The sequence below is a fragment of the Suncus etruscus genome, chromosome 19 (genome assembly GCF_024139225.1).
Source record: "Suncus etruscus isolate mSunEtr1 chromosome 19, mSunEtr1.pri.cur, whole genome shotgun sequence".
Lineage (NCBI taxonomy): Eukaryota > Metazoa > Chordata > Mammalia > Eulipotyphla > Soricidae > Suncus > Suncus etruscus.
In genome coordinates this window covers 8,357,784-8,383,173 of record NC_064866.1, presented here as the reverse complement: position 1 = coordinate 8,383,173, position 25,390 = coordinate 8,357,784, and the positions used below count along the sequence as shown (strand labels likewise).

Below are 25,390 nucleotides of genomic sequence, written 5' to 3'. Positions count from 1 at the left end.
GCCCATCTTTTTAACATGGTGTCTATAGCAGCACAGAGAGTTGAGCACAGTGCCTTGGGCCTTTCAGAGTCACAATAGAATCTCGAATCCAAGCACAGCTTCAAAGGCCTATTTCAGGGCTCTGAGTGACTCCTCAAGTACAGGGTATAAGTCAGAGCATTAGGCACATTTATGCTGTAAAACCTGCCTTTCAGATGAGTGCCACAGAGTGGGTTCCAGTTAAGACCACTAAGCAGACCTTTATTCTCCCTCTGCACTGCTATTCAGGGGATTGAGAACCTACTTGGCTTTCAGAGGCCTCAATTTCCTTCTCTTCAGATGGGGACAGTAGTACTGTCCTTGCATGTTTATTAGAATTAAATGAAATTCAAAAACATGGGGTGGACTGCTCAACAAATTGGAATGGAGAATGGCCTGACATTAATGGATGGATCTATGGCTGAGGAAAAAAAAGCCATATTTCAAAGCTATTCTCACAGAACCTGATTAAAAGGAAACTCGCGACTTAACCAATGTCCATGCTATAGTTGTGATGTTATTAGAGTTTCTGGTGAAGAAAGCATCTCAGGGCAATGGAAGTCTCACTGGTGTTTGAAAGAGTCAACCAACCCTTAGGTTTGGGAGGAGATTGCTAAGATGCAAGTCTGACCACTGGAAATCAATCCAGTTTTCTTGGATTTGATGTTTATGTTATGTCTTTGTTATGTTATGTTCATGTTCATTTTATGTTTATGAAATTATGTTTGCTCTAGAAGAAGCAGCTTAGGAAACTGAAAAAGATAGTATAGCAGTTAGCGGACTTCCTTGCACATGGCCAACCTGCTTTGATCCCAGATTGATGGTCCTGACCACTGGAAACCAATCCAGTTTTCTGGGATTGTATGTTTATGTTATGCCTTTGTTATGTTATGTTCATGTGTATCTTATGTTTATGAAACTATGTTTGATCTAAAAATAGCATATTAGGAGCCCGAAAGATAGTAGAGTGGTTAGGGGACTTCCTTGTACATGGTCAACCTGGGTTGATCTCCATTTTGATGGCCCGCTGAACCTACCAGGGATGATCCTTGAATGTAGAGCCTTGAGTAAGCTTCAAGCACCATTGGGTGTGGCTCAAAAAAAAAAATAAGGTAGCAGGTTGCCAGATGATGTGATTGTAGAGTGTCATCTTCTCCATACATTGCCCCAGCCTTCGCATAGTGAGACGGCAGTTCGGTTCTTCTCCCTTGGCCATTAGTGATAACAATATCTACTGTGCTTAGAACACTTTCTTCACTCACCTTTTTCTCACTGACATGCAGGGTCAGTGCTTTGATTGTTATGCCCATTTCACAGCGAAGGAAAGGAAGGTGCTTTGAAAGTTGAATTACTTCCTCAAGGTCCCATGTCTAGTTGAAGCAGAATTTAGATGGAAAGGCTTCTGTCTGCCTCAGGAGACCTGGAAATGAGGGTAGCTAGAGGAAGAACAGCCTGTGGGACAAAGGCCTTGGTCTCTGAAGGGCCCCTGTGGAGGAACTCTTTTCTGGACTGTTCACAGCAGGGTGGAAATGACAGTTTTTATAGACGGTTCATGCCCATGCGGTGACCTCTGAACTTTGCACAGTGGTTGGCTTCTTTATAATTCCATGATTGGTCCACAGCAGGGTACGTTTATGTTTGCTCTGGGAGACCACCCAGGAAGTTCATTTGGTGGGAAATAAAACCTTAGTCTGCTTTTTTTTTTTTTTAGGAGAGCTGCTATCTCTTTCTGTCTCTCTTTCTCTCTGTCAGTCTCTCCCTCTCTCACCCTTCACCTCACCACCAGTGTCATTTGTCTTTATTCATTTGTTTCTTTCTGTGGGTGTCTTTGAATTCAGCTAGAACCTAGGGGGCTGACTTTTCCTTTTGAATTTGTAGGCAGAAGAAATAGTTCTGTGTGTTGGTTTAGAATTTCCTTCTTTTTTTTTTCTCCCCCTTGTCCAAAGGTGTAGGGTGACGGAGTGTCCTAGATTTGCAAGAACAGATCAAAGCTTAAATATTTTTGTCGTGTTATCCCAGTAAAAAAAATACTCAGGAAAAGAAAGTAAAAGCAAATTACAACCAGATCAGTTTGGTGATTTTACAATCTAATAACATCTTACCTAGAGAAATTCTAAATTTCACAGCTTTAGACTTAGAAAATAGGAGATTTCCTGTTTAGAGTGTCAGTCTTTCTTTTGGGCATTGGAATAGCAGAAAGAATGGAGTAAAAACTAAATATGGAGGAAAGATCAGCTTACTCTTTACAGGGGGTGGCAATGGGTAGGGATTGTGTGTTTTTGTGTGTATATTTTCAGGATGAAATTTATATTGTGAAAAAATACAATAATGTGCCCTAATTCATAATTATGCTCTCTGATTGTTTTTTTTTTTAGGGAAAGAAATCGAGAGAGGCATAAATCACCCCGGAGTAAAGATGGCAGAGGGTCAGAAAAATCTGTCACCATTCAGGCTCCCACCGGAGAGCCCCTCCTGGCAAATGACTCTAGTAGAACTGAGGAAGTCCAGGTAAGCTCCAGGGCAATCTGGAGGAAGCATACTGTCACTTGAGCAAGACGATTTTGGCTAAATATTTTCCTAAGTCTTGTTGTAATAGGTTCTCTGGGGGTTTTAATCTTTATTTTGCTAGCATGTTAATTAGTTTATCTACTACTCCCGGGGTTTCTTGTTGGCCTCTAGAACAACCTGCCTGGCCATTGGTTGCTTTGGGAATCCTTCTGTTCTGTGATTGCTTGGCCTGCTTTGAATGGTGTTGAATGAAACCCGGCAGCGTTGAGCACAGGGCAGAGATGGGAAAGGTTTCAGGCTGCAACTTCTCTCCAGAGAGATGCCACAGATTCATTCCAAAGTGGAACTGTGTAAGAAAGGGAAGGGAACTCCCCCTCCACAAACCTGAAGCTGTACTGGGAAAAAGATCAAAGAGATTAAGTGCTGTCTGCCTGAATAGCTTCGCTAATTGAAGTAAATTGGAGTGCTCTGGTATAATAAAGTGTAGGTGGATGCAACATGGTTTAGGTCACAAGAAAGGGGATAATGATATCTCAGGGTTATTTCAGGCAAGTTTGGGGACAAAAGCCTAGAATCTAGATTTCTAGATTTGTCTTCATTAATATTTATCCAAAGAGATGAACAGATCTAGAGAGAATTTGGGATAAATTTTAATAACTGGATAAACTATATAAATGACATTTCTACCATTCCATATTTGTCTGTCTGCCTGTCTATCTGTCTATCTATCAGTCATCTAGCTATCTCTATGATCTATCTTATCAATCTATCTTTCTATCATCTATAGCCACTCTAGAAAATTTTCTTATGTTCCCAATCAGTCCCTCACCCCTCTCCAAGTCAAATCCTCATTTGATTTTTTATCATAAGTTAGATTGGTCTATTTTGTTTGTTTGTTTCTTTCTTTTGAGGCCACAGCCACGGGTTCTTGGGCCTTATTTCTGACTCTGTGCTCAGGGATTATTTTTTTTTTATTTTTATTTTTTTTGCTTTTCAAACGTGAGATTTTATTTTACTCTGAAAAACTTTTGCAACGCTATGACACAGATTAAGATCTATTAATTATTTCCCCTTAGAACAACAGGGATTATTTTTGAAAGTACTTCGAGAGACCATAAGTGGTGCCAGGGATCAAACTCAGGTTGGCTGTGTGCAAGACCCTACCTGCTGCACTATAGTTTTGATGTTTAAGATTGGTCTGTTTAAGAATATCATAAAATTTTGAATTCTTTTGTTTGGGGTTTTCTGTTCATTCATTATGATGACTTTGAAACTATTTGAAATCCCTGTTTAGAGAACAGTGACAGTATTTTTTGGGGGGTGTTGTAACAGCAGAAAAATGGAATAAATGCTAAGTAATATTTATCCTTTTTTATTGCTGTGCAGCATTTTATTATATGAATATATCACTGTTAGCCATTCTTTTAATGGACATATATTTGGGACACACCCTCTTGTCTATTACATAAAAGCAGTTAAGAATAATTTTGTACCAGTCATTTTGTCAACACATATGTAGGTTGGATACAAAAATTGAGTGTGGAATTGCCAGACCAATGATCCCATTAAGTATTTATTTAAGTATAAATGAAACTACCAGATCAGTTTGTACCATTTTGTACTTTTATAGACAACTTTTGACAGTCCTGGCTGCTTCTAATTGCTGTCTTAATAATTCCAATATCTTATTCTATCTGTCAACTTGAAACTTTACACAGAGAGCTATTCTTCGCTCAAGATCTTGTAGAGCCTATGCACACAATAACTCATATTTTAAAACATTATATGTGAGGTTATTTGACTGAGATATTTTACCTTGCTAATTCTGATATTAACTTATAAAATTAGACTTTTTTAAGCTAGTATCTTACATCCTCACCTTACTTGCCCCTCTGGTTGATTGTTTTCACAAGTTGATCTACACATGAGGCTTTTCATTGCTTTCCCTGCTTTAGAATGGAGTCATAGTTACCCACAAAATACCAAAAGTCGCCCTAAATTCTCACAACTGATCTGGTTAAGTCAATGAAGTTATCCAATGAGAAGAAACCTCTGTGAATAAATCCACACAGTGTGATCTGATAGGGAAGGGGAAACAGGAAGCAGGAAGTGGGTCTGAAGCAGGGCCACTGAAGTAAATAATCTAAACCAGGCTGAAGAGAGATGAAACATGGGTCTGGGGATCTTTCCACCATGTGGGAAGTGGGGGAGGGTGGGGGGGGAAGAGAGAGAGAGAGAGAGAGAGAGAGAGAGAGAGAGAGAGAGAGAGAGACTGACTATCTAGAAATTGTTCCTGCCCAGGCTTATACATGTAAAAGAGAAAGCCATCATAATTTAGGGTGAAAACGGAGACACCATAACACTTTAGGATGAGGTTGGTTAATCCAACACCCTTCCAAGTTTAAAAGAGAAAAATAGAAAGGGAAGGCAGAAAGGTATAAGTCATGATAATAACTCTAGTTATTACTGGGAATATGGTAGTTTGTTTTTCCTGAGAAGATACTTCCAGGAGAATTTGAATTCTCCTGGCTATGGATGGTCAAATGTTTGGCCTAGTTCATTCTGTGGCAAGTTTTATCAGAAAGCTCTTGACATGGAGACTAAGTAAATTGGTCTTTAAATGTCACAAAGGTTATTTTTAAATAAAAATAAATTTATTTTACTTTTTAAAATATTTATTTATTTTTGGTTTGGGGGCCACACCAGGTGACACTCAGGGTAACTCCTGGCTCTTTGCTCAGAAATTGCTCCTGGCTTGGAACACCGGCGAATTGAACCATGGTCCATCCTAGGTCAGCCATGTGCAAGGCAAATGCCCTACCACTGCACCATTGCTCCGGCCCAATAAATTTATTTTTAAATAAAAATTAAAAAACGCATGGGTGCTGGAGAGATGGTACCAGGGTTAAGTGTCCTCATGGCCGTTGTGGTGAGACACAGTAGCTTAATCCCTATACCTAGTCCTCTGTGCACCATCAGAAAGGATCCCTTAGCACTGTTGGATGTTGTCAAGTCCCCACATTAAAGTCATTCAAAAAGTATATGCAAGTAAACTTTGATTTGTTCATAATATGTAAATTCCCTCTCTTTGCTCTTTAGAGCCTCGTAGGATGTAGTCATTCACCCCTACCTCCCACCCCTAAAACTAGATTGGCTTTTGTGAGCCTTTCATCACCCAGCAAAGAATTGAGGAGAAAATGCAGAGCCAGGGCTGACTTCTCAGGATGTTTATTGCAGGCAAATAGCCCCAGGTCCTGTGAGGTTCTCAGGGATTCCAACCTACTATAGTCATAAAACACCCGAATAAACAAACAGGTCAAATCCTGTTTTCTCTGTTAGAAAAAGAAAAGAGATGGCGGGTTCTAAAAATGGCAGTGGACACATTTGAATGAAGGCATTGGTATGAAATTACAGAAAATGGTTTTGGCTTGAAAAATCAGCAAGTACTTTATGACTTATCACGTTGTATCTTCCCAAACCAGCACCCTTTCTACCTTTGCTCTTTCTATCACTGTTCCACAGCTCTGTGTCCTCATTTATGGGAGATAACACAATTCTTTCATAGCATCTTTACAATTGCAGTTCTATGACAATTGAATAATAAGCATGGAAAAGGACTGGTATTAATAGTACAGTAGTCACTGATGTGCCACCATTGCATTAGTAAATGCAAAGTATATATTTTTAAGGTCAAACTTTGTGTTATGTTTGTATTTTCATTATGTTGGATAATACTGTAAGATTATTGTATGTCCTAATTTGCATTATAAATGGGGTTTTTGTACATAAAGATATAAATAGTACAACTTTGTATAAAAGTAGCTTTATTCAATTTTGAATTTTTATTTTATAAAAAGATTGTCTAACAGTGGGACTACCATTGCTAAATTGTATATGGAATATGAATTTCATCACCTGCGGTTAATTGTTTTGGTGGGGGACACACTCAGTGATGCTCAGGAGTTACTCCTGGCTATGCACTCAGAAATCGCTCCTGGTTTGGGGGACCTTATGGGACACCGGGGAGTCAAACCGTGGTCTTGTCCATGTAAGGCAAATGCCCTACCGCTTGGACCACTGCTGTGGTCCCACTGTGGTTAATTTATTTTATAAAAATTCCTTATTTCTCTAATAGAAGACATGTGATAATATAAAAAAATTAAAATGGCAGTGGAAATTATTCATTTAAAAACTCCTGTGTGGAAAGAGTTAAATTCCCCCCTTTTCTAGGAAGTCCAGTGTCTCCTTTCTTCTTCTCCCACTTGAGAAAGAAAAAGCTTCCCCCTGACTTATTTTTACTCTGGCAGTGACTCTTCTGTGATTAACCTTGAGTGAAATCTGTGATCACTGCAAGCTTAGGCTCCATTGCTGTGGCCAAAATTCAGTAATGCATCTGGGGTTGGGAGCCCCAATCTGAACCCAGGCAGGGCTTCAGGGATATGTGTGCTTTTCCTTGGGGGTGCTTAGCCACTTTGTCTCCCTTTAGGATGACAACTGGGGAGAGACCACCACGGCCATCACAGGCACCTCAGAACACAGCATCTCTCAGGAGGACATTGCTCGCATCAGCAAGGACTTGGAGGACAGCGTGGGTCTGGATTGCAAGCGCTACCTGGGCCTCACTGTGGCCGCCTTTCTGGGACTTCTAGTTTTCCTCACCCCCATTGCCTTCATCCTCCTGCCTCCCATCCTGTGGCGAGACCAGCTGGAGCCTTGTGGCACCATTTGTGAGGGACTCTTCATCTCCGTGGCCTTCAAGCTCCTCATTCTCCTCATTGGCACCTGGGCCCTGTTTTTCCGCAAGCAGAGAGCAGACATGCCACGGGTGTTCGTGTTCCGTGCCCTCCTGCTGGTCCTCATCTTCCTCTTCGTTGTGTCTTACTGGCTTTTTTATGGGGTCCGGATTTTGGATTCTCGGGATCGCAATTACCAGGGCATCGTCCAGTATGCGGTGTCCCTGGTGGATGCTTTGCTCTTCATCCATTACCTGGCCATCGTCCTGCTGGAGCTCAGACAGTTGCAGCCCATGTTCACACTCCAGGTGGTTCGTTCCACAGATGGCGAGTCCCGTTTCTATAGCTTGGGACACCTAAGGTAAGGGACACTTGGATTGAAAGGGTGCTTGTGTTTGTGTGCATGTTTGTATTTTTGCATTGAGTCCAAATGGTTGATGCCCTTATACTTGAGGTAAGTTGAGCATGCTTCAAGGGAACCATCTTGCCAAAAGACAGTGTGAGGGGAATGGTACATGTGTGTTGTATGGGGTCTGAGTAATGTGTGCTTGTGTGCAAGTATGTGTGTGTGTCTGCTGCCCCTGTCCCTGACCTCCACCACTGGACAATGCACAAAATCCTCAGTCATTGTCCCATTTGGCTCACAAAAGTTAAACTTGTCCTTAGAATTGTCATTATTATTGTTTCAGAATTGTCAATATCCTTAGACTTGTCATTGCTCCTTTTCTTTCTGTTCTCAGAGCTGTTTTGCTGTGGGCCACTCACTTAGTGGCTGCCAGTAAAGTCTCAAGTACAGTCTAAAGACACTCAACTGTAAGAGCTGAGTGTTCCATGAATGCAGAAGAAAACATTCAAAGTCCTCCTTTCAATCTTGGTATCAGATCTAGTTATTTTGTGGTCGACTAAAAGGGGGAGGACCATCATTTACTTTATTATTATTTCCCTTCTGGGCTACTCACTTGGTGGAGCTTGTCTTGTTTCATTTTCCTGGAGTCCATCAATGTGGCTATTAATCTCTATATTACAGATTGGGGCTTGGGGTTTCTAAATAATTTGTACAAGACGATACTGCAAGGCCCTGCTCCAGATTTGACCAGATGCCAGGCCTAAGCTGATACATCAGGGCAGCATCTCTCATGTGGCATTTACTGGGCTCTGCCTTTCCTTCCCCAAATCTGAAGTTCCTGGAGACAGAGTTCTGTGCCTTCTCACATTGAGTGCTAAGGTGGGTTTGGAACTGACACCCGTGGGAGGTTAGAGGGTCATAGAGTGCTGGGAACACTTGACTTGGCCATTTCCTGTTGCTCTGGGCTCTTTCTCACTCTGGTAGTAAAAACTCCCAGAATCTGGTAACCATTGAGTTTGTTAGCTTCTCCCACTGGGTTAACTGCAGCTGACTAAGTTGCCAAGATCGTTAATAAAGAGAAATACAATGGCCATGGCTCAGGGAGGGGATTTAGCCTCTGTTTGAAGTTTGAGGTCCCACTTCCACATCCTCCTGGTACTGCACACATTCATGCGTCTGAGGCATGTGGCAGAGCCAGATGTTCAAACTACAGCCACCTCAACCCATCTTCCAGATTGGCATCTCCTTTCCATATTGTCTGCAGCAGAACTAGGCATTTCAGTCTTTGCAGAAATGGGCGCTACTGTTTGCTCTTCTTGGTTGACTTTCTTGACCTCTCCCCCCTGTTTTACTTGGGAGGGTGCACAGACATGCCCTAGACATTGGCTGTGTAAGCACCCAGGTTCGGCTTTGGGAAACAGGCCTGGGAAGCATAGAGACTAAACAGGATTATTGTTAATGTGGTTTGGATATAGAGAACAGGAAACCAGAAGAAGAGGAGAATTTGCAGCAGTGATAGTGAATCAGACAGAGGGGCACCTTCCCTTTTTTAGGCAGGACATGATTTGCTGCAAATTGGTGCTGAAGAGAAATAATACTTTGACCCCAGAAGATAGAAGTCATGTGGGGGAGTGATGGGTGACTTAGATGAGGTCTAGGGTAAAGGCACAGAATTTTTAAAAAATAATATCTGTATTTAAGCACCATGATTACAAACCTAATTGTAGTTGAGTTTCAGTCATAAAAAGAGCACCTCCTTCACCAGTGAAACATTCCCACCACCAGTGACCCCATCTCCCTCCTCCCTCACGCCCTGCCTGTATTCGAGAAAGGCAATCTCTTTCTCTCACTCATTGACATTTTCATGATAGTTGTTAATGTAGTTATTTCTCTAACTGCACTCACCACTCTTTGTGGTGAGCTTCATATCATGTGCTGGTCCTTCCAGCCCTCATCTCTATTGTCTCTGGGCATTATTACAATAATGTCTTTAATTTTTCTTAAAATCTATAGATGAGAGAGACTATTCTGTGTCTCTCTCTCCCTCTGTCTTATTTTACTCAGCATAATAATTCCATGTACATCACGTATAGGAAAATTTTATGATTTTATTTCTCCAGATGGCTGCATAATAATCCATTGTATGTATGTACCACCGTTTCTTTAGCCATTCATCTGTTGAAGAGCATCTTGGTTGATTCCAGATTCTGGCTACAGTATTGTAAATAGCACTGCAATGAATATAGGTGTGAGGAAGGGCTTTTCGTATTGTGTTTTTGTATTCTTAGGGTATATTCCTAGGAGTGGTGTAGCTGGATCATATGGGAGCTCAATTTCCAGTCTTTTGAGCAATCTCCATATTGTTTTCTCTAAGGGCTGGACTAGAGGACATTCCCACCAACAGTGAATGAGAGTTCCGTTCTCTCCACATCCCCACCAGCAGTGATTGTTCTTGTTCTTTGTGATATGAGGTACAGACCCATTTGGGGGTGACACCATCCTTGTTCTCAGCAATGTAGTGGGGTATAGAGGGAGCTAAGTCCTCCTCTACCATCTGGTATCCCAATAACTCTGCCTCTGAGGTGGTTGACCTGAGCCTGACTCATGGTGGGGGCAGGGAGAGCAAAAAACAGCAGGCTCAGTGCTGTAGGTCTGTGAGATAAGGGCAGAAAGCCCAGGCTTCTCAGCCTTTCTTTTATCTCTCAAACTCCTGTGAAGCTTCAGAAATCTCTACAGACTTTCTTCTGTTCCTGGTCACATCAATGAGGGCCAGACTACAGACATAACAGTGGCACTAGATTCATCCTTGGCAGGTCTAGGCTTTTGAACTGTTGAGCCCCTGGTGCAGTTTTTATCAGTGGGTCCTTTGAGAACAACTAATGTCAAAGAGTGTTTCTCAACTGAAGGTGCTATGTCTCCCCTGTGATTCCCCCAGTATATTTGAGGAGGGAACAACATGAAATTAGGGACTAATTGATAAACTAGAAGGCCTGAGGAAGAAAATAAGGTCAGAAGTTTATGTGTCAGTGTTCTAGAACCAAGATTCTTGAACTCAATGCTATGACTATGTGGGTAGAATGTTTGCTTTGCATGCTGCCCACCAGAGACATGTCTGGTGTCTCAACCATAACTGATCATGGGGGGTCATGGACATTGGTTTTTATGTTCTGTTTTGTTTGGGGGTCACACCCAGATGATGCTCAGGGAATACGTCTGGCTATGTGTTCAGAAATCGCGCCTGGCTTGGGGGACCATATGGGACGCTGGGGGATCAAACACAGTCACTCCTAAATCATCTGCATGCAAGGCAAACGCCCAACTGCTGTGCTACCACTCTGACCCATGGACATTGTTTTAATATAAATTATAAATCAATGATTTATTATCAGTAAATGTTTGTTTTGTATTTTATGTGCCCAGGGTAGCATACAAATGTTTCAGGTGAGAAGGAGGTCACAGATTTTGAGTATTGGCTCTTGAAGTTGATCCAGCAGACATAATGCCCCCAAATCCTTAGGCCCACTGCAAACACAATTTTGGTGCCACTGTCATGGCTGTGGTCTGGCACTCAGCTACATTTTAGGGAACAGTAGGAAGTCAGCAGGAACAGCTCAAGTTCTGCAGGGGATTGAGAGAAGAAGGGAATGTTGAGGATCTCTGCTCTAGAGCCCCATCATGTAATTACATGGGCAAGACTGGCTACACCCTATGACAGGCAGGTTTAATTTGTGCCCCTTTGCTATCCATCCTTTGCCTAGTCTTTCCCTCCTCACCCCAAAACCTGCCTCACTCTAGTTCCCCCAGGGAGACCCAAGGACTCAGGAAGAGCATACTGAAGTGGTGCCCAGCTTTCTGGACTCTGCAGGACCTTTGGGTCTTGAAGAAGTCCCTGAACCCCAGGTTGAGCTACTGCCTACAGGCTGGCTAGAGCAAGCTGGTGGCAGAGTTGCCAGCCTTCTGAACCTTGCTATGTGACAGCCAGCCTGCCAACTCTTAGGTTGGCTGGCATTTATTCCTGCTGGCACTGTGAGGGATCTTGTCACCCTCTGATCCCTGGCTGAATCTGTTCCCAACCCAGTGGTGTCTGGCACAGTCACCAGGCCAGGAAGAAGCCTTCTAAATGCTTTTGAAAGTATTAGAGGCAAATAGGAGGGAAGAGAAATCTGAAAATCCAGACAGACAAAGAACCAGGGCAGGTGAGGGGAGAATAAAGAGTTTCCTTCAGCTCTGCTAGTCACAGCCTGTCCCCAAAGCTAATGCTTTTCCAATGAGCACCCCCGAGGCGTGGCGCTCTAGAAACTTCTGATTCTGGTGGGTTTTCAAAGGTAGCTTTATATAATCAACACAGCTATTCTTGAAAGCTTTCAAAAGGATGGCTAGTCTCTCTCTTTTCTTTCTCTTTCTTTCTTTCTTTCTTTCTTTCTTTCTTTCTTTCTTTCTTTCTTTCTTTCTTTCTTTCTTTCTTTCTTTCTTTCTTTCTTTCTTTCTTTCTTTCTTTCTTTCTCTCTCTCTCTCTCTCTCTCTTTCTTTCTTTCTTTCTTTCTTTCTTTCTTTCTTTCTTTCTTTCTTTCTTTCTTTCTTTCTTTCTTTCTTTCTTTCTTTCTTTCTTTCTTTCTTTCTTTCTTTCTTTCTTTCTTTCTTTCTTTCTTTCTTTCTTTCTTTCTTTCTTTCTTTCTTTCTTTCTTTTTTCGTTTTTGGGCCACACCTGGCGACGCTCAAGGGTTACTCTTGGCTATGTGCTCAGAAATCGCTCCTAGCTTGGGGAAACGTGGGATGCAGGGGGATGAACCGTGGTCCATTCTAGGTCAGCTATGTGCAAGGCAAATGCCCTATTACTGCACCACCACTCAGCCCCCATTTATTTAAAAAAAAAAAACCAGTTTAGTTTTGGGCTGGAACTTGCATGCAGCCAACCCAGTTTTAATCTGCAGCATCTCACGGTACCCTGAGCCTACCAGGTATAATTCCTGATTACAGAGCTAGGAGTAAGCCTTGAACACTGCTGGATATGGCCTCTTCAAAGAAGGAAAAAAAATACTTGCAAGGTCCCTGCTTAATGGGCAAAATGGAGTCTAATACTTACTCAGAAAAGATGTTTTGAGGGCTGGAGAGATAGTAGAGCTCACCTGGGTTTGATCCCAGGCACCCCCTATGGTTGCCTAATCCTGCCAGGCAGAGTCAGGAATAAACCCTGAGCACATCTGGGCAGGAGGGTGTCCTCCAAAAATGAAAAAGAAAAATGTTTGGTTGTACAATGTTTGGTACTTCGAGTAGTTGAAGGACATCCAAAATTTAAGACTAGATTACCAAGAAATGTTGGGATCTTTAACTTGATCTTCTGTTCCTGTTGACCTTTTGGGTGCAGGTAGGTAGTATTGAGTGTTGTCCCCCATTACATGTGAGGGATCTACTCAAAGAAGTAGGGAATCAACCTGTGCTGTGAGTCACAGCCGTGCCCCTAAATTGCTTCCCACCCTGGGCCCCCTGTACATTTTGGTGTAGCTCTATCCCAACTCTAGCCTCCCATTTTTCTTGGGCCTGTCATCACAGTGCCTTTTCCAGGACTTTAGAAGAGAGTGAATTTTTGCTCTGAGTATCATTGAGGGGAGAAATTCCGGAGAAAAGAGAGGAGAGACTAAATGATATCTAATTATCTTTATTGACAGGTTTTCAGTCTTGAAATCCTTAAGGGCAACTACTGTGACAGCAGGGAAGTAGAAACCCAAATAATTGACTCTGAGAGACTGTGCATCAATCTATGGTCTTTATTCCATGACAGCCACCTCATTTCATTAAGCTCTTTAAATCTCACAACGGTCCTATTGGGAGGCATCGTTATCTTTATTTGCCAATGAGGAAAATATGGCACAAAAGACTAGTAGGTTGTCTAGTCACCCAGTTTGTAATTTTGGGAGCCAGTATCTGAGTCTAGGATATCTTAATTTTGGAAAGATCTTAATGCTTTCACTTTTAATAAATGTCTTGGTTTTTATTTTATTTATTTTGGAGGGGGGGGAGAGTGTTCAGGGCTTACTCCTGAGGCTGAGCCATCAGGCTGAGCCATCAGGGGTCACTCTTGGTGATGCCCAGGGAACTCTATGGGATGCCAGGATTTCAAACCTGGCTCAGCTGTGTGCAAGGTAAATTTCCTACTTCTGTACTGTTGCTCTGCCCCCTGAGTTCTTATTCATGATGCTGTTTTATCAAATCGTTCGTGATTTTATAAGCATTTTTGAGTGCTTACTATGAACCAGCTTGCATATTAGCTATTTTAGTATACTTTCTCCTGTCTGATATCTCTCAAAGCACCACGGCTGAAAATGGAGAGGGTGCCACTTTCTCTCTGGTCCTTTCGTAGCTCCATGCATGCTTCTTATTCAATCAACAAGCAAAACCTGCTCCTGAGAAAAAAAGTAATCAATTAGAATCTTTGCCTAGTTAAACCATGTAAACATTTTGTCTTATTTTGGGGGGGGGCATATCTGGTAATACTAAGGAGTTTTTCTTGGTCTATAACTTAGGGATCTCTAACTCCTGGTGGTGTTTAGGGGGGCATATGGTTCTATGTAGGAAACCAATGTTGGCAATGTACAAATCAAACACCTTAACTCTTGTACTAACTCTCCAGTTCCCCTTTTAACTTTATATACATCGCAAGTGCCAATGATATTTTTTTATATAGCTGAAAACCACCCTGAAACTTAGTAGCATAGGAGAGTACTTTTTTATTTTAGTTTAGTTTTTGGGTCATACCCAGCAATGCATAGGGGCCACTCCTGGCTTTTCGCTCAGAAATCAATCCTGGCAAACTCGGGAGACCATACATAGGAATGCTGGGAATCAAACCAGGGTCTGTCTTGTGTTGGCTGCATGCAACGCAAATGCCCTACTGCTGTGCTATCTCTCTGGCCCCAAGTAGAGTTCTTCTTATTTTGCTAGTTATCCTGTGGGCTGGACTCAGCTGGAAGCTTCTTTCTTTGTCTGCAATTCTTGTGTAATTATCATCATATGATGAGTCAGCTGGGGCAGGGCATTTTCTTCCATGATTATGATGTTCTTTTTCTCTCCAGGTCTTCCTTCTGGGGGAAGCAGTAACTTTATTAGGTAGCTGGATTTTTTTTTCCCCTCAGGATTCCCAATGACTCAAAAGCCAGAAGTTCCCTTTTGCCAAAAGCTTAGGCCTAGAATGGGCTCATCAGTACATTTCCAGAATGTTCTAAAAGCAAGATGGAGGTCAGCCTAGATTCAAGACTATGGTAGCACCAGTGGGAAACTGAGGAAGGGTTGGTTTATTGGGGTCCAGGACATGGTAGATTCCTACTGCCAGTTTGGTCTAACTTTTAAGACTGCTTGTTCTTGCTTTGCAGCTAGTTCTCACAAATGTAGTCATTGACTTCATTTTATCAAAGAATTCAGAAGTGATGTATATCTAGTGGGGGGTGGAGCAACACTAATAAGCATGTGAAACATTAATGAAAAGCGATAGCTGATAGTCATCATGAGAGCGAGACAGAGAAACCCTAAAAGTAGATAGAACTCTAGTCTCAGTCCTCTGGGAATGTTGTATATTCACAATGGCCCATTCTGCGAGACTTTCCTCTTGTGAGGCCCCATTGTACATAATTCAGCCAGCAGCCTTTAACTCTTTAGGTTTCTATATATTCTTTAGTCATGGAAGCTAAGAAATTCTTATAAAATTGATAGTAACCAGGCATGGCTCCATCAGTGGTGGTCTAACATTTTTGTTACTGGTCAGAGAACCACCTATACTTTAGAATACATGTTTCTTGGGTTGCTTTTTACATAGTGGAGGCTTATTATTGTATCATTGGGTTGACATGGAACAGTGATAGACTCAATTCATCTTCCCTCCCTCACCCTGTTCCCCAGATTCATAGATGTAAATAAGGAAATGAAACATATGCTTTGAACAGAGGAAAAAAAAGATGATAGTTGTTATTGGCAAAAAATAATAATCTGCACTGTAGCATTATATTTTAGTGTTTGGTATAAAGTAAGTCCAATTTATAAGCAAAGAAGTTATAATATTTAATAAAGAAATGTCAGGGTATCTAACTAAACTGAGACAGAAGCTCATGTCCCTTTTCTTAAAGTAAAATCCGAATCAAAGAAAGAGCTTTAAACTGAAAGAAATCGGAGATGAAACATTTGTTAAAATTCCCTGGCCATTGCATAAAAGGAAAAAAAGGAAGCTTCACTAAAAGAAGTACCCAGGGTGTGACTAAAAAACCATTTGATGGGGTGTGGGGGCCTGTGAATCAAGGCTTTATGGGCCATCTCTATAGAAGCCAAAAATAATGATGGGATTATGCCAGTAGAAATGTTGTCTGTTGGGACCAAAGGAAATAGGTGAAGCGAGGGAAGACTGAAAACAAGAACATGTTGTCACCCAAGAAGAGGAAAGACAGGGGCTGGAGAGATAGCACAGCAGCAAGGTATTTGTCTTGTATTCGACCGACCCAAGAGGGACCTGGTTTGATTCTTGGCACCCATATGGTCCCCCAGCCTGCCAGGGGCAATTTCTGAGTGCAGAGCCAGGAGTAACCTCTGAGCACCGCTGGCTGTGGCCCAACAACCAGTCAACCAATTAATCAATCAATCAATTTTAAAAAAACAGAAAAGGAAACTGAGCTGAATTGAAGGTGATTTAGAGGTCGCAAGGCCAGTGCAAGGCCCAAGCAGCCACCTTCTTGCTGGCTTTATAGGGTGGTCCTGTCCAACTCAGTTTCTGAGGTCCTGCCTATCACTGCAGAGGACTATCTGGACAAAGCCTTCAGATATTTCAAAGCTGGTATTTTCCATTCCTGCGGGCCTATAGACAGAATATGAAACCAAAGAAGATTGTTTTATTTTAGGGCTTTGCTCAGCAGTGCTCAGAACTTTCTCCTTTTTTATGACTCTTTTTTAATTTAATTTTTATTTTGATCATAATGGCTTACATATTGTTGACAATAATATTTTAGGTACATATTTACATAAAATCAGGGGGGATTTCCATCACAAATTTGTCCTCCCTACAACTCCGTTTTTGTCCTACCTCCCATATGCTCTTCCCTCACCCCTAGGGCTGCCAAAATATGTTGTTCCCTCTGTATCTAGCCTAATACTTAGTAGTCTTGCACTTGTTTGGTCCTGGTTTTTTATGACTCTTTTTTAAGAATCACTCCTGGCAGTGTGCTCCAGGGATCATGTGGTGATGCCATAATCAAACTGGAGTTGACCATATGCAAAGCATATAGCTTATGCCCTGTTCTCTCTCTCCAGACCCCAAAGAGAATTCTTGTGAAGCATTAATTTAGGAACTTAGGAATTTAGGACTTGGGACTTGTTTAGGACCACCCTCTTTTCCAGTGTCCCTTTTGCAGTGAGTGTCTCCATCCATGACCTCTTGAAAGCACATGGCCCATTTAGACTGCAGGATCTCTGTTGGGGAAAATCTTTGCCTCGAGATGACAGTCCTCATAGTGATGCAATGAGACTTGATTTTGGTGAATTACCCGAGTTACATGCTACTGAGATGATATTTGATTTTCAGACATAAGCATGGATGCCAAGGTGAATTAAGACTTGGGAAGCTTTTGGATAAAAATCGAAGCAATTTATTGGGGCCGGAGCTATGGTGCAGTGGTAGAACATTTGCCTTGCATGCAGTTCAATTACCCGGCATCCCATCTGATTCCTCAAGCCAGGAGCAATTTCTGAGCTCATAGCCAGGAGTAACCCCTGAGGGTCACTGGGTATACCCAAAAATTCAAAACAAGCAAACAAACCAACAAAAGGAAATATATTTATTTAAGAAACACATGACAGCAAGAGGGGAATGCTATGGTCTAGGTTGTGTGGCAGCCACAGACACTGGTTGCTGCTCTGAATCCTAATTTGGTTGTTTTGGGGGATGGAACCTCTGCAGAAACGAGGTCATGGATATGAGAAAAATTAGTGTCCTATATCAGAGACAGAGAGTTGGCCTGCTCTTGTCAGCCTGAGGCAAGGCCATGTATGGACCAAGTGAGAAGTCAGCTGTAAGCCTACCCAGAGCTTTCAACAAACTGAAACAAAACCCATTGGTCCCTGATCTTGAACATCTAGGTTCCAGAACTGTGAGATAGTCCATGTCTGTTGTTTCAGTCACTCGGCAGCATTTTGGTCATGGCAGCCCAGACAGACCAAGACAGGAACTTCTGCATACTGGTGACCTTTCACCCCAAGACCCCAGGGTCAATGAACAGAAGTGGGGCTATTGAAACAGATGTCCTATTGTTCCTTCTCCAGCTTCCTGGGGCTGCCCCCCATTCCACTTTGGCTTTCTAATTAGAAGTGAGAGTTCCATGGATGTCAGGGTTATTTCAGTGATCCCAGGGTCTGTCTAGCTCCACTAGGAATTTTGCCTGTAATTCCAGGTCAAACAAGACATGAGTATCAGAGGCTACCAGGCTGGCCACATGCCTGTTGTATGTTCAACTGTGAGGGTCCAGCAACACTGAACAGCCCCGAAGCTGGGAGTGTTTTTCAAGGACACCTCAGAGTTTGGATTCAGCCTATTTACCGTTATGGTTTCCTTTGCAATCTCAATTTCAGAAATGGATAGTTTGACGTGCATAACTGCTTTTCAGTATGAATGTTTGTCAGCCCTCAAGCCCACTCCCTCAGGCCCAGGATAAAACAAGGAGGTGCTCAAAAAGCTTAGTATGGACATCTCAGCTCAGGCTGGCTTGGCTGTGGCCAAATTTAAAGACGGGCCCCAGCATTGCCGTTTGTGGTTTGGCCCTGGAGTGTCTGTTCAAAGTGGCTGTAATGAGAGTAGAAGGTGCTGGGCACTGACAGCTCTGTTTGTCCAGCTGCCTGCTGGCAAAACCACAGCTGGCCTGTCTGCTCTGCCTGGCATCTGCCCATAGCTCTGTTCCCAACGTGAGCAATGGCCTCTTGGGGAGTTTAACTGAACCAGGGATGTAGCTGGTAGGTACAGGAAGAGATGTGGATAGGGATGGCCTTCCCCAATGGCAGAAAAGAGCTGGAAAGCCTCTGGACCACAGCCAATTGATGTCCCCATTTTACTCACCAATGATGGGGATGGTTCGCCATGAGAGAGAGACAGGAAGGGACAGGACACATAAGGGTGCCTGTGATAGTGAGGGGACCCCTTGTCCTGTAAGAGGCAGCATTCTGGCTCAGTTTTATGCTCTGTGCCCAGCTAATTGTTGTGAGCAAAGATTCCAGGTTTCTGGTATCTGGCCAGGGACTGCAATTAAGGAACAGGAGGCTGCAGAGAGGAATGCCAGATGTCTTTTGTGTGGGTCTGGAAGGGGTTTTGGTCCCTGTCTCTATCTGCTGCTGCTGGTGAGCTCTGTGTGTGTGTGTGTGTGTGTGTGTGTGTGTGTGTGTGTGTGTGTGTGTGTGTAGTGGGGGGTATGGAGTACTACTTGGATTTCTGCCTATGGGGTTTGGCTCTGTAAAAGCTGGGTTCCCCCTAATGGGGCCATGTCTTAAGGTCTAGGTGCAGCCTGTAGTCATTCATGAGAAGCTGTACTAGCCACAGCTTCACCTATCTCTTGGGGTGTGGGTGAGGGGCTGTCTGACTCATTAGTGCTCACAATGGAGGCATCATTCAATTTGGGGGACCCAGATAGCCAGCTGGGGCTTGGTCATCTTCTCAGAGGATCTATCCAAAGTGATCACCATGTCCACAGACATGGCAGATCATGGGTTCACAGCCAGAAGGAATGATATGGGTGACAACATTTGGTTATTCAGTGTTTGGAAACCCAGCTGACCTTGTGACTGACATGGTCTTTGAGCCCCTCCTAACCTGGACAGTGCCCCCCACCCCAGGCAGGCTTGCATATGGGCTTACCTGTCCCTAGAAGGCATTATTATTATTATTATTATTATTATTATTATTATTATTTGGCTTTTGGGCCATACCTGATGATGCTCAGGGGTTACTCCTGGCTATGCACTCAGAAATTGCTCCTGGCTTGGAGGCCATATGGGACTCCAGGGGATCGAACCATGGTCTGTCCTAGGCTAGCGCAAGCAAGGTAGACAGATGCCTTATCCCTTGTGTCACTGCTCAGCACCCCCAGAGGACATTTGGCAAGCATCACTTTATAAGCAGAAATGTGAAGTAGGTAGAGTGACAGTTGTGGAGAAGTGCTGGGGTCACCTTTCATCTCCCAGATGACCCTCAAGTGATTATTCCTTGAGGGCCCCAATCTTATTGACATTCTTCCTACTTCCAGCTGAGGGACTCTGTGCCTTTCTGTAGTCAACCTTAGGGCTGAACTGAGCAGCCCTTCCTGCTTATAAATATTAGTTCTGAGATGTCACTGCACCAGCCCAGAAGATCAGGGGGCCCCGGGTCTTCCAGAGGTTCCCCACTGAGCTTTGCCCCTTCAGTGCATTGAGTCGCTTCAGGCCTTAGAAGTCAAGAATCCACAGGTGTCTCTTTCTCACAGAGCCATGCCTCATGCAGCCAGAGCTGATTTCCAAGAATTGCTTCTCTATATCCACATGTTCCTGCTGCTGCTGTTGCTGCTGCTGCTGGGATTTGGGTCACACACCCCCAACTCCCAATGCAGCTGGAAGTCAAACATTTTAATTAAAAGGCAGGCATGCCAGGAGCTCTAAATGCCTCAGGAGCTTACTTCTCAGCAGAGCAGGCGATGGTAGCAGCATCCAGGGTCTAATTATAACCAAATCCCTGGGACTTGTCTGAATAGGTCTATACACAGTGGTCCTGACTTGGTCAGACCAAAGCCAATTCATCCGGGAAATGGGGACATCCATTGGCCTGGAAGTTGCAGCTCTAGCTGACTCTTCTGGGACAGGCATGGCAGAGACCATCCTGCCACCCTACCCTTCCAAATTTGGACAGAATCCTCTTTCTTTGATGCTCTTGCAAGGTCAAGTTTTAGGAAGCTGACTTGGGTTCTGTGTTGTTGCCTTGAGAGCTGGATGAGAACCATGATAAGCAGTCTTTATTCACTGTACCCCAGTCTCCCTCCTTGCCCTGCGACTGCTTTCTTGCCCCTCACATAGCTGCAACAGTAGAGGGAGTGCTTGGAAGCAGCTTCTTTTCAGGTTTGGGGCTAGGCGTCATAAATACAAATTAATGGGACCCTGCTCCCTCAGATAGATCCTGTAGTTGCTGGCATTTCTTGGCCTCCACTCTCTGCTCCATCATTGCATGCCTTCCTTCAGGCCTGCATTTCTGTGCTTAGGGCTTACTCATGGCTCTGTGCTCAGGAATCATTCCTGGTGGGTTCAGGGGACCCTATCCAGTCCTGGGAATCAAAGCTGAGTTTGTTGCTTGTCAGGCCAATTCCCTGCCTACTATATTGTTTCTCTTGTTTTATGTTCTCTTACAAAAAATAACATAGGGGACCAAAGAGATAGCATGGAGGTAAGGCATTTGCCTTACATGCAGAAGAATAGTGGTTTGAATCCCAGCATCCCATATGGTCCCCTGAGCCTGCCAAGAGTGATTTCTGAGCAGGAGTAGAGCCAGGAGTAACCCCTGAGCGCTGCTGGGTGTGACTCTTCACCCATCCCCCCCCCCAAAAAAACACCATAGGCCATAACAAATTATAATTAATTGGTTAAAGGCCCTCAGAGGAAAGTCTCCTTTCTGAGATTTTGGTACGTGTGAATTTGATGGGATACTGCTTAGCTCATGACAGGTTGCTCAAAGGCTGTTCTGTGATTCCAAGCTATGAATTCAAGGCTCTTCTTGTAAACATTAGAGGATTCCTTTGACACTAGCCCATTTCTGTCAGCCTAGCTTCCTCCACCACCATTATCATATGCCCTTTGTCCACAGAAGAGACCATCTTTCAGCCATGACTTGGCAAAACAGAAGCAGAGTTGATTTTCCTCTGTGGGTCTTCCTGGGATCCCCACTTCCACACCAACCCATCACATGTTTTTTCTTGGGTCCCTCAGCCTTGCCTTCCTATCTGAATGGTAGTCACTACGCACATGAGGCCGAGGCCCTTGAGAGCTAGTGATAGTCCATGTCCCAGACCTTAGTAAGTGGGTTCTCATGATGCACACAGGACTGTGAACAGAACTGGGGGATTGGTGACAAAGCTGCTTCAGAACTCCTACATCCTCTCTCAGCTTCAGGAAATTGGGGCCAAGCCCTGAAAGCTGACCTTTGTCTCTTTACTTCCATATTAGCTGCAACACTCATTGCCTTTTCACTTTCTGACCAGGCCATCAGAATGGTGGCCAGCATTTATGTGGGGTGGGAGTGGGGTTCACATTGGAAAGAGACGTTTGTTGGGGAGGAAGCCATTTCTTTGGACAGAATTAAAGGAAATGATTTGACATTGGGGAAATAAAGTGGTTCAAATCTGATTGGAGTGTTCCCTTGCCCCACTTCACCCCCATCTCATTTCTCTCTCCCTTTTCCTGCTCTGGGAGATATTGAAGACCAGTTTGACTGAATAGATTAGCACCCAAGTCCTCAATGTTTCTGAGTTAGAGAGTGTGGCAGAGGCACCATGGAATCCAGGGTAGAGTAGACAGGAACTAGGCAGATGTGTCTGCAGGTGTGCATGAATGGATGTGTGTGTTAGTTTAGATCTCAGTGCTCTTCTCTGCAAAAAACACAGACTTCAAAAAAAGGACATTTAGAGCCATAGTTGATTTCTTCAAGTATTTGATGGGCTTCTATAGAAAAAGAGGAGCTTGGGTGGGTGAAGCAATGGGTAGGACTTTAAGTTTTCTGTATGCCAGGTCAAAGCAAAAAAAAATAATAATAATAATAAAATTTCCAAACTGAGGCTGGATGATATCTATAGGGCTTTCTGAAAGCAAATCATCAACTTTCAAATGATTCTAAAAGCAAGTTATGAAAGCAAATGGGGAGTTGAACTAAGAAGACTTCGGTTTTGAATCTTGATCACGACTTAGACAAACATGAGGATCCTCCATGTCTAAGATTCAGTGAGGCTTTGAAAGTGAAGGTTGGGAAACACTTTTTATCCATAGGCACTGGATGAATAATTCAGCTTTCAGCCAATCCCCATCTTCTGCCAAGTGCTCAGGCTCATTAATTACTGGACACTATTTTATACTTGCTTAAGGCTTCATTTATTTTGTCATTGGTAAATGCTTCCCCTGGCATCCCTCCATTTGTTCTTCTTCACAGCCGTATGTAGTAGTTAGTCTGATTTCCCTAACGCAGATCAAGAAACAAGCCAAGGAAAGGGGGATGACTTATAGAGGATTACATAGTTTCAGAGTTAGAAATCCAGGCCCTCTGACTCTCAGGCCCGTGTTTTTTCTAGTTTGTGTACATTGGCTGCTTTAGCAGTGAGACTTGATTTTCAGGAGGCTGAGAGTTGGCAGGTAATGATGTATACAAAGAGTCGCACAACTTTATGTTTTAAGTCCCCATGAAGAAAGGCATGGAGGGGCCCTATCTTGGATCATTGCCTGCAGGAGTGCCATCGGTGAGGGGGGTGGTGCAGATACATGTAGGAGCAGATTGGTTTCTCCAACATACACAAACAAGCAAGCTTCTGGTTTTCCGTTGTCAGCCACTCACAGGCCAGACACTTTATCTTAGTTAATCTCTGAAAGAGACAGAAACCATCCTGCTGACACCTCATTGTGGGGAAGTCAAGCAATTGGAGAATGGATTCCTAAGTCACTTGGAGTTTTCCTCTCCTGAATGTCAGTGGACTTTAAAATCTGGGAAAGTTAAGAAATTTGGAATTGTTCCCATTGATGTTTAATGAATGGCAGCACTGGTGTCAATGTGTTAAGCTCAGGAGACATTTGCCATGGGTGAGATCTGATTTCGACTAGGTCCTATTTATTCTGAATCTTACAGCCTGCCACTAGACTTTCTGGTCAGCTATCCACCCCAGGCAATCCTGTTGCAGTCATTTCGTTCCTTATGAGTCTGGCTGTAATTTGAGAGTTTTACACTACAGATAAGGAACTTACCTTTATCTGTAGTTAGGAGATTGGGGTTAATTTTGTTCAAGATCAGATCAAGCAATATGGGAATGAGCCAAAAGTGTAGTATCAGGTATACATCCTGCTGTACCAAATCTACTTCCTGTAGTGCCAAGTCTACTTCCTGTTGGTACTTCATGTCATGGCAGATATACCAAAGGACATGGGGTAGGCAGCCATGGAAAGAGAGATATAGGACATAAACCTTCTTTTGTTGTTTTTCATCATTTATCTTTCAAAATTTTGTCACTCCGTTTTATTAACTGTAACTGGTACTGTTTGGAAATTGTTCTCTTCGGGTTAAATGTAACTTAGGCTGAACCCCGCTTCTCTGTTGCCATGGCAGTTGTATAATAGTTGTCATCGACACGAGAAGTGTTTCTGTGGTTGATTATACACAAAAGGCCACAGCATTTTACATTCCATTCTCTTTGTCCTGAAGTGAAAATAGGCCAGTAAGGCAACATGGTGAGCCGTGAGTTTCAGATTCAAAGGTGGCTGTTTGGCTGTCGAATTCCCTGGGACAATTGTCTTGGTCCTTTGCCACTCTATCTTTTGTAAGAGTTCAAGTTTGGACCAAGCAGAGCTGAGGAGATTGTTTTTCCATTGATAATAGCATTGGCTTTTACTGATCCTGAAAATTCCATCATCCTTGCTCTCTTTACATATATTTATCTGGGACTGCTATGTTTGTTGTTTATTTTTTCTTTTCTTTTTTTTTTAAATTATCTTTATTTAAACACTTGTATTATTTTTTGTTTTATTAAACACTTGTATGATTACAGTCATGTAAAAAACACCCCCCCCCTTCACCAGTGCAGGATTCCCACCACCAATTTCCCAGATCTCCCTCTTCCCCACCCCCCCAACCTATACTCGAGACAGGCTTTCTTTTTCCCTCATTCATTCACATTGTGATGATAGTTTTCAGTGTGGTTATTTCTCTAACTGCACTTATCATTCTATGTGGTGAGCTTCATGTCATTAGCTGCACCTACATGGGAGGATGGGGGGAATTAAGGGTTGGGACTGAGGCAGTAAAATATTAGAAATGAGCTTTGTAGGGCAGTATCAAGGTCCCAATACAAGATGGATATTATGGATATATAGAATATATGCACACAATAATATCAACATGAAAACAAAGAGAAAAAATTTCCACTGACTGTCCCAATATAAACCAGTGCTAGAACAGCCTGCCCTCCTTTCCCCCTATCTCTCCCTACACTAATGGGAATGCGCTATTTTTTCTTTTCTTATCTTCCCCTCTTCCTTTCCATCCTCTGAGACTGTGTTTGTTTCTACATGGAGTAGGTAGTGCCAGGTAAACTTATTAGATATATTAGATAGATAGATAGGTAGATAGATAGATAGGTAGATAGATAGATAGATAGATAGATAGATAGGTAGATAGACAGAGAGAGATAGATAGAGAGATAGATAGGTAGATAGATAGATAGATAGATAGATAGATAGATAGATAGATAAGTAGATAGATAGGTAGGTAGATAGATAGATAGATAGGTAGGTAGGTAGGTAGATAGATAGATAGATAGATAGATAGATAGATAGATAGATAGATAGATAGATAGATAGATAGGTAGATAGATAGATAGATAGATAGATAGATAGATAGATAGATAGATAGATAGATAGATAGATAGATAGATAGATAGATAGATAGATAGATAGATAGATAGGTAGGTAGGTAGGTAGATAGATAGATAGATAGGTAGATAGGTAGGTAGATAGATAGGTAGATAGATAGATAGATAGATAGGTAGATAGATAGGTA

At 42.8% G+C, this 25,390-nt stretch overlaps 1 protein-coding gene across 1 annotated transcript in view; it reads left to right on the top strand.

Moving 5' to 3' along the window:
- The first annotated feature begins 1,444 nt into the window (after nt 1-1,444).
- The window catches only part of VANGL1 (VANGL planar cell polarity protein 1), a 44,214-nt gene continuing 20,268 nt past the window's right edge, over nt 1,445-25,390 (top strand). Inside the window, exons 1-3 of the mRNA XM_049766022.1 lie at nt 1,445-1,581; nt 2,394-2,526; nt 7,013-7,620. Coding sequence (XP_049621979.1) covers nt 1,445-1,581; nt 2,394-2,526; nt 7,013-7,620 — 878 coding nt within the window. The remainder of the gene's footprint in view (nt 1,582-2,393; nt 2,527-7,012; nt 7,621-25,390) is intronic.